General features: G+C 44.5%; 1 protein-coding gene across 1 annotated transcript; it reads left to right on the top strand.

Moving 5' to 3' along the window:
• Nucleotides 1-394: 394 nt before the first annotated feature.
• On the top strand, nt 395-8,319 carry LOC140076450 (uncharacterized). The gene is made up of 4 exons (XM_072122978.1): nt 395-2,565; nt 6,137-6,256; nt 7,665-7,891; nt 7,935-8,319. The coding sequence occupies exons 1-4, from the start codon at nt 838-840 to the stop codon at nt 8,317-8,319; spliced, it is 2,460 nt and encodes an 819-aa protein (XP_071979079.1). The 5' UTR covers nt 395-837.
• The last annotated feature ends 371 nt before the right edge of the window (nt 8,320-8,690 follow it).

Below are 8,690 nucleotides of genomic sequence, written 5' to 3'. Positions count from 1 at the left end.
CTGGACTAACTAATGAATGGGAGGTTCTGAAATCTGAACCAAACTGTAAAGATATAAAACAATATGGAATCCAGGAATTGGTGTTCACATTTTGGGGGCTGCTTGACAAGCTGAGTGTGTACCTTATTTCTCCCACCTCCAGGGATCAGGATTTACTATAAGTTGTAAGTTTCTGTTATTTTTCTCCCTTTTTATTTTATAACTGTTTTGCCGTGTTGTGTGTCATTTTATTTTGTAATTCTTTTGTTTTTAATATCTTTTTATGCACTGATCAACTTTTTGTAATTAAAGCTTTTCACTTTAATTTTGGTCCCTGTATGCTCTGCGAACTCATAGCCTTGTGAAGTGTGCTTAGCTTTGTGACTGCTGGAGTGCTGAGTGTGACAAGGTGACTGCTTGAGAGCAAGAATTGATGTAGAGTGGGATACTTATTGGTCCCAGTATAAATGCAATAAGTGGTGGCAGCGGGTCTGGTTCTGGTGCTGGAGCTGTATGAGGTGTGATTTAGGCTCAATTTGTGTCCTGAGTGAAAGGTGAGCGCAAGTTTGAGTAGGCTAAATTAACCCGTACAGTTGCACCCCACGTCACGTGACGAGGCAGCGGCGTCTTCGTCCGTGACAAATTGGTGGCAGCGGTGGGATAAATTCATTTTTGTCAGAGCATTAAGTGTTGGGATTAAGTAACTAACCCCTGCACTTAAGGACTAGTGGAATCCTTGCGAGGAGTACCCTAGTTTTACACGGACCAAATCAGTGCTGTTCTAAGACACACGTGCAAACAGTTCCCCTTCCCCGTTTTTCTTTTCTATCTTTTATTTGGCAAAGGTTGCACTCAGTGATGGCAACCATCTACAAGAGACAGAGCAAGGAGGCTCTAGTCCACCTCTGTGAGCAGAGAGGTATCGACCCGGCTGACAAGTCCAAAGAGCTGCTGGTTTGCGCTTTGATGGAGCAAGATGCCGAGCAAGGATCTGGCACGGGTCAAGGGAGCCAAGATATGGACATTAATCCTGGAAGAGTTTCTCCTGAGGCTACCCATAGCAGGAGCCCTCAGGTAGGCATGGATGTGTCTCTACAAATGGCCCTACAGCAGCTAGGTGAATGTGATCCTAGCCTGCGCCTGCAGCTTATCCTTCAGTTTAATCAGGCGGCCGCAGCGCGAGAGGAGAGAGCAGAGCGAGAGAAGGAGAGAGCAGCAGCAGAGAGAGAGGAGAGAGCAGCCGCAGAGCGCCAGGCTGATAGAGAATTCAGGCTGGAAATGGCGCGTATTGAAAGGGGTATCAATTCTGTGCAACCCCAATCCCAAGATGTAAACCCCAAAAGACCTCGTCAAGAACGTTTTCCAGTACTGGACAAGGATGGGGACTTGGACATTTTTCTGCGATCTTTTGAGAAGACCTGCAGACAATACCATCTGCCCCGTGAGCAGTGGGCACAGTATTTAAGCCCAGGGTTAAGAGGCAAAGCCCTGGAAGTATTTGCTGACCTTCCTCATGAGCTTGATGAGGACTATGATGCTATAAAAACTGCTTTGATTAAAAAGTACAACTTAACTCCAGAGGTGTACCGCAAGAAGTTCCGGAGCGTAAAGCGAGGACCAACTGACAGCTACGCTGATACAGTAGGCAACTTACGGACTACCTTTCTACAGTGGACCCGAGGACTTTCTGTCAACAGCCGTGAGGACCTGGAGGATCTCATGATAAAAGATCAGTTTCTGCACATTTGTCCTGTGGATGTACGACAGTTTGTTTGTGACAGGGAGCCTAAAACTGCGGATGAAGCTGCGCAGATTGCAGACTCCTACACCGCCAACCGGATGCCTGAAGCCAAGAGGGAAACATCCCCCCAAAGGTCCACCAGCTGGAAGGAGAAACAAGCCAGGACAACATCACAACCTTCTGTCTCCAAAGTGGGTGAGAACATTACACTGAGGGAGTCTATAAATCAGGGGGATATGCGCAAATGTTTTAATTGTAACAAAGTGGGTCATCTGAGGTCTGCGTGCCCAGAGAGAGGGGCGACTGTCTACTCTACAGTACCAGTAGTCATGCTGCTTTCTGGTGATATGGACAAGTTACAGCCCCATATGCAGACTGTGATAGTGGGTGATAGAGTCACCCAGGGATTAAGAGACTCAGGGGCAAGTTATTCTTTAGTTCGCCCTGAGATTATAAACCCTGAGGACATCATTCCAGAAAAGACTTTGCCTGTGAAGGGGATAACTGGATGCCATCCAGGAGTGCCCGTTGCCAAGGTTTTTATGGACTGGGGTTCTGGTAGAGGTATCAGACAAGTGGGAGTGTCACAAGAATTGCCTGTGGATGTATTGTTGGGAAATGATTTGGGAAAAATGACAACTGTGTATGTGCCTGATGTACAACAATCATATGAGAAAATGGGCAGAAGCCCAAGGGGACTGGTCTGGGAAGGAGGACAGGATAGCAAGAGCAAGGCTATGCCTGCTCCAGAACCAGAGGTGTCCCAGTATGAGGAAGCTACGGGGGAGGGGGTGGTGAACGGACCCCCAGAGATAACCCTGCAGTCAGCAGATATGGTGAAGGGTGTGAGAGGCTGCCAAGATGGAGTCTCTGAATCTGCACCTCAAAGCTCTAAGGTCCTGAGTGTGGATCTGGTGGAGGCCATTACTCAAGGAGAGGTCCTAGAGCAGACAATAGGTGTCAAGATGAGTAAGGCTCAGAGCATGAGCCACAAAGATGCCTCTACTCAGACTGGGGAGATGCAGTGTGTCTATGAGCCACAGACAGCGTGTACACTGGAACCAGTGCTGATAGAGGAGACTGGGGTCCACAGTGAGGTCGGGTTCCCAGTGATGAGTGTTGCCAGTGCAGTTTTGGGGAGCGATCAGAAAGGGGAGCAGGGGCATAGGGACTCTCAGGAGAGCGTTCAGTCAGTGGTCCAACCTAAGCCCTGTAGTATAAATGATAAAGAGAGGGACTCTAATAGCTGTACAGCTGGAAAATCAAAACACAATGTAATTGGGTACAGTAGTCCCACAACTAACTCCATTGGTATTTCATCCAGCAGGGAGAGGGTTAAACGTTTCACACTTGGGAGAGGGGACACAGAACTTAGTGTTTCTGCAGCACAAAGCCATAAAGTCAGCAGGGGGTCCCAGCACAGCAGTGTACAAGTGACCAGGGGAGATATTACTTGGCCTTATACACAGGACAAAGGACCAGGTGGTTGATGTGCACAGGTAATCACATCTTATGGCAATGATTTTTATGGTACTGAACTTCTGCTATGTATTATTGGTAATTGGCTTGGGAAAATTTAAAATGGCGTGGGTCATTTCAAATTTGCCCAATCTTGAAAGGGGGAGGTGTCAAGGAAATACTATTCTTGAATGTGTAAGATTTGTTGAACTATTGGGCAATTACAAACTTTGTAGAAATATATGGCATCCATTGAAGCGTCCAGGCCTCATTTACAACATCCTGGACATCCTTACAACCTGATAAACTCTGACCTGCAGAATGTTCTCTGGTGACCTCAAAAGCCATTTGGTCACCTCTCCCCTGCACCTACCCCCACCCCTGCATCTAGGAATTTGGAAACAAAGAACTGTTTAAATATTCCTGGACTCTCCCCCCTCATTAACACTTTGCCCAATTGTGAATGACCCTCTGGACTAACTAATGAATGGGAGGTTCTGAAATCTGAACCAAACTGTAAAGATATAAAACAATATGGAATCCAGGAATTGGTGTTCACATTTTGGGGGCTGCTTGACAAGCTGAGTGTGTACCTTATTTCTCCCACCTCCAGGGATCAGGATTTACTATAAGTTGTAAGTTTCTGTTATTTTTCTCCCTTTTTATTTTATAACTGTTTTGCCGTGTTGTGTGTCATTTTATTTTGTAATTCTTTTGTTTTTAATATCTTTTTATGCACTGATCAACTTTTTGTAATTAAAGCTTTTCACTTTAATTTTGGTCCCTGTATGCTCTGCGAACTCATAGCCTTGTGCAGTGTGCTTAGCTTTGTGACTGCTGGAGTGCTGAGTGTGACAAGGTGACTGCTTGAGAGCAAGAATTGATGTAGAGTGGGATACTTATTGGTCCCAGTATAAATGCAATAAGTGGTGGCAGCGGGTCTGGTTCTGGTGCTGGAGCTGTATGAGGTGTGATTTAGGCTCAATTTGTGTCCTGAGTGAAAGGTGAGCGCAAGTTTGAGTAGGCTAAATTAACCCGTACAGTTGCACCCCACGTCACGTGACGAGGCGGCGGCGTCCTCGTCCGTGACACCCCACAACTGACAATTTCTGCGCAAATCACTGTATAAACTACGTGGATTTCACATGTAAGTCTGGCTGTAAAGTAAAGCCCCCAAAAGGTATTACAATGTGCGTTTTACTGAAGCCCCACAATTGACAGTGTAATTTCAGCAAAAATCACTGTATAAACTACGTGGATTTGACAATTAATCTGGCTGTAAACTAGAGCCCCCAAAAGGTATTACAATGTCCGTTATACAGATACCCCACAACTGACAGTGTAATTTCAGCGCAAATCACTGTATAAACTACGTGGATTTCACACGTAAATCTGGCTGTAAAGTAGAGTCCCCAAAAAGTATTACAATGTGCGTTTTACTGAAGCCCCACAACTGACAGCTCACTACTGCAGATGCATGAATGTCAAACAGATTTCTTCCTATTCGATTTTGTTACTAAATAGAACTGCTATTTGGGGTATACAGATCCCCCTTAAAGAACAACAAGGGATTAGTCCACCAATCGCTACTGCAGATGCATGAAAGTCAAACAGATGTCTTCCTATTTAATTTTGTCACTAAATAGAACTGCTATTTGGGGTATATAGAACCCCCTTAGAGAACAGCGAGGGATTGCAGCAAGAATCGCACAGTACAATAGCAGCAGCTGGACGCTACAACATGAAGTGTGAAGTGCTGAGATAGAAAATGGCTGGTTTTATAGGGCTGTGTGACCTGATTGGCTTACAGGTCTGCAGATGTCATCGGGGGTGTTCCTTTCTCCTTCCCAGAGTTCTCTGCCCCATGTAACACGTTGTTCTCGCACCCATTTTGCAGAAACATGAGGGGAAAAAAAACAACTTCGTTCCCGCAAATCAGCATAAACTTCAGCTTCGTGGCGAATCAAATTTTTCCTGAAATTCTAACCGAAGTTAGAATCATTAGAATCGATTCGCCCATCTCTACACCTGAGACCTGGCTCAGTCTGAAAGGTTTTTACAGATGCGGAGAATGCACTTGTTGCAAAAAAACTTCATTCAAAAAAAGAACTTCCCAAGTCAAATCATCAAACAATAATCACATGCATATAATAAATGAGCTGCTCACTTGCAACAGCACAGGAGTGATATACATTATAACTTGCACATGCAATAAACAATATATTGGTAGAACAATCAGACCCTTGAAAGAAAGGATTTCAGTACACATAAGAAATATTAAGAAAGGCTTGGAAACACATTCTTTATCAAAACATTTAAAAATAAGTCACAATATGGATTTTTCTGAGCTACAATTTTGTGCACTCCAGTCTATTGCAAAAGACTGGCGAGGTGGAGATTATATCGCAAAAATGTCCAAAGCAGAATCTAGGTTTATATATGAGTTTGACACGCTGATACCTAAGGGCGCGTTCACACGTTGCGTTGTGGTTGCGTTTTCATTGCGTTTGAAACGCATATACAACAGCTGATGTGAGGTAATTTGCTTAATTACATTACCGTTTACATTTGTAAATGCAATGTTAACGCATGCGTTAACAAAACGCATGTGTTAACGCTTTGTTAACACATGTGTTAACATCGCGTTTACGATGCGTTTTGTAAATGGAAACGTTAACAGTGATGTAATTAGGCAAATCACCTCTCCTCAGCTGTTGTATATGCATTTCAAACGCAATGAAAACGCAGGTCAAAACGCAACGTGTGAACGCGCCTAAGGGGTTAAATGCAGAGTTGGAAATTTTGGGCTTTTTGTAATGGATGGGGCACAGCGGAACACTCTCCACGATAGTCAGGCTATTTTCCAGCACTCGTGGGGGTCTCCTACTGTCCCCCAACCAACATACATATATAATTGTATTGTTCTACTGTGAAACTACATTTATTGATTATATGTAGGTAATCTTCATATACCGATCTCAAAAAGAACTTTTTGAAAAATCCACACCAGGTTTACAAGGTGACAAGGGGAAGGAATCCAGGACGGGCATTAACAAACAACCAACAAGGGGTATAAAAGTGAGTGAACAGAAGGAGGTATACACATTTTTTTAAGCTACTGAAGAAGCTTCACGCTTCGAAACACATCTAGCATATGTCATAAGAATTGAGCAGCTTCATACCTTACAACATCTATGATTCACATTGGTGGACTATTTATTTGAAAGTACAACATAACCTTGCTCCAGAGCTTCAACGCCGTGTGTACTACAAAAGCTGATAACACGTGACATCAAGATCAGCTAGTTTGGGCTGCGGGAGGCGAAAACCCACGATCCACAAGCCGGTTAAAGGCGTCATCAGCGGCGTCTGAACGCCACTACAGAACAAAGAACGCATCCAGCTTGCACAGCCCAGAGACACTCTACATAACGTCCCCTGGGACGACAAAGCGGCGAAATAGACATAGCTGGTGATCAGAACCCGCAGAAAAAGGCAACACGGTCCCGCTAAGAAACACTAACATCAGCCCAGCTGAACATCAACTAACCGTGAGTGCCAAATAATATAACAAACAGTCGCAAATTACAAACCATAAAGGTATCACATGAAGGCTAAAATTGTCTTAAAAGATTGAAAGCTGCTCAAAGAAACAAATTTTATTGTCTATTTTTTATTTTTATTTATAATTTTTCATTTTATTTTTCATTTTTTTATTATATAAAAACGTGTATTACAGGCATAGGGCCCTATGACCTGAAAACACAAACCTCCTGGAATACTTACCCCTTGGTCGTAAACCTTAACACATATATGTTAATCAACAAATATAGATTTCATTTCTCAAATATCTGTAAACTTTTTTCTTTCCATTTTGGGAATTTTATGAAAGTACCTTAAAAAAGGATTTCATGTGTTACTTCTCTGTCTATGTATAATCGTGTCTTTTGTCTATATATAATCGACATTTTTCTATGCATGAATGTGTTTTTAAATGTCTTAAATATTGGTCTTCAACTATTGTAATTGAATATTATATCGAGACAAGCAAATTGAATTAAATTGGTTTTTGTTAACAAATTGTTTACAAATTCTTGGTAACAATCTGAGACAGTTTCTATTTTAGTGCCCACATTCTTTGCAAAAAATCTTTGTTTATCTGGCAAACGCCAGAAAACACTCACTTTTCACTTGATTTGGACTTTTACAGGGGATTCTGGGTCACGCATACATTATGCAAATGACCCAAACCAGGAAGTGGACTTTTGCTAGGTTCCCTTCCTTATTTTTCCCCCTTCTGTGTCTGTCTTTCAATAAAGCTTCGGGCAAGTGTTACCCCCACCCCCTCCCCTTCCACCCCGCACCATTTTCCGTTTTTACACTTCGTAATTGAAATGAATGTGCGTTTAGTTAGGTCAATTGAGCGAGCAGTGTGCTAGTGTAGTGTTTTCATGGCATAGTTGAGGATTATATGCCAGTGTGCTAGATTGCAGACAACCTGCACTACGTCAGAAGCTGTTACGTTCTGGACAGCCTGGACCAGGAGAAGGCCTTCTACCGTGTCTCTCACGGCTTCATGAGCCAGGCTCTGCGTAGGTTCGGGTTGGGTAAGACATTCTGCTCGTACGTTGACCTAATGTACTTTGATATCCACAGCTCGGTGTTGGTGAACGGCTGGAAGACTGACACCTTCCCTGTGCTTTTGAGGATCAGGTAAGGCTGCCCTCTTTCACCCCTTCTTTTTGTTGCGTTATAGAGCTGTTTGCAGAGTCTATCTGGCAGAACGAAGGGTTCCGAGGGTTCACCGCACCGGGACCCGGACGCGACGACGTGATGGTCTTCTGCTCCGACCGGAGCTCGGTGACGGCGCTCGTCAAGACCTGCAAGGAGTTCGGATAGGCTTCGGGGGCAAAAGTCAAGAAGTCGGAGGCCATGCTTTTCGGAGACTGGCAGCTCGCTTCTTCTGCCCCCTTCCCCTTCACCATTCAGCAGGACTTCATGAAGGTTCTGGGAGTCTAGTTCGGGAAGGAAGGCGCAGCCCTGAAGACCTGGCAAGAACGCTTGGCCAAAGTCAACACCAGAGTCACCCTGTGGAGCCTCAGACATCTCTCCTTGGAGGGGAAGACGCTCGTCCTGCCTAACGAAGTGCTGCCCGTACTCCAGTACGCGGCTCAGGCGTGGCGAAATATGACCAGTGGAAGGTGATATGTTCTGCCTAGGAGGTTCAACTCTATTCACCATGGAACAAAGCTCCACTCCAATGTCTGCCGATGTGTTGGAACAGAGTCTCTCTCCCTCAGTTACTAGCAGAGACTCTCCTTGTTGAAGGTGCCCCAGACTTCCAGGTGTGGAATTATGACCAGTGGAAGGTGATATGTTCTGCCTGGGAGGTTCAACTCTATTCACCATGGAACAAAGCTCCACTCCCATGTCTCCCGATGTGTTGGAACAGAGTCTCTCTCCCTCAGTTACTGGCAGAGATTCTCCCTGTTGGAGGTGCCCCAGACTTCCA

The sequence above is a fragment of the Engystomops pustulosus genome, chromosome 9, assembly GCF_040894005.1.
Source record: "Engystomops pustulosus chromosome 9, aEngPut4.maternal, whole genome shotgun sequence".
Lineage (NCBI taxonomy): Eukaryota > Metazoa > Chordata > Amphibia > Anura > Leptodactylidae > Engystomops > Engystomops pustulosus.
The sequence above is the reverse complement of the archived record's forward strand: the minus strand, read 5'-3'. Positions and strand labels throughout refer to the sequence as shown.

Excerpts from the sequence above, each read along its gene's own strand:
- LOC140076450 (XM_072122978.1), top strand. The coding sequence starts at position 838 with ATGGCAACCATCTACAAGAGACAGAGCAAGGAGGCTCTAGTCCACCTC. Across the intron at positions 2,566-6,136 it reads CAGCAGATATGGTGAAGGGT|GTAATCTTCATATACCGATC; the intron begins GTGAGAGGCTGC and ends GATTATATGTAG. Across the intron at positions 7,892-7,934 it reads CCTGTGCTTTTGAGGATCAG|AGCTGTTTGCAGAGTCTATC; the intron begins GTAAGGCTGCCC and ends GTTGCGTTATAG.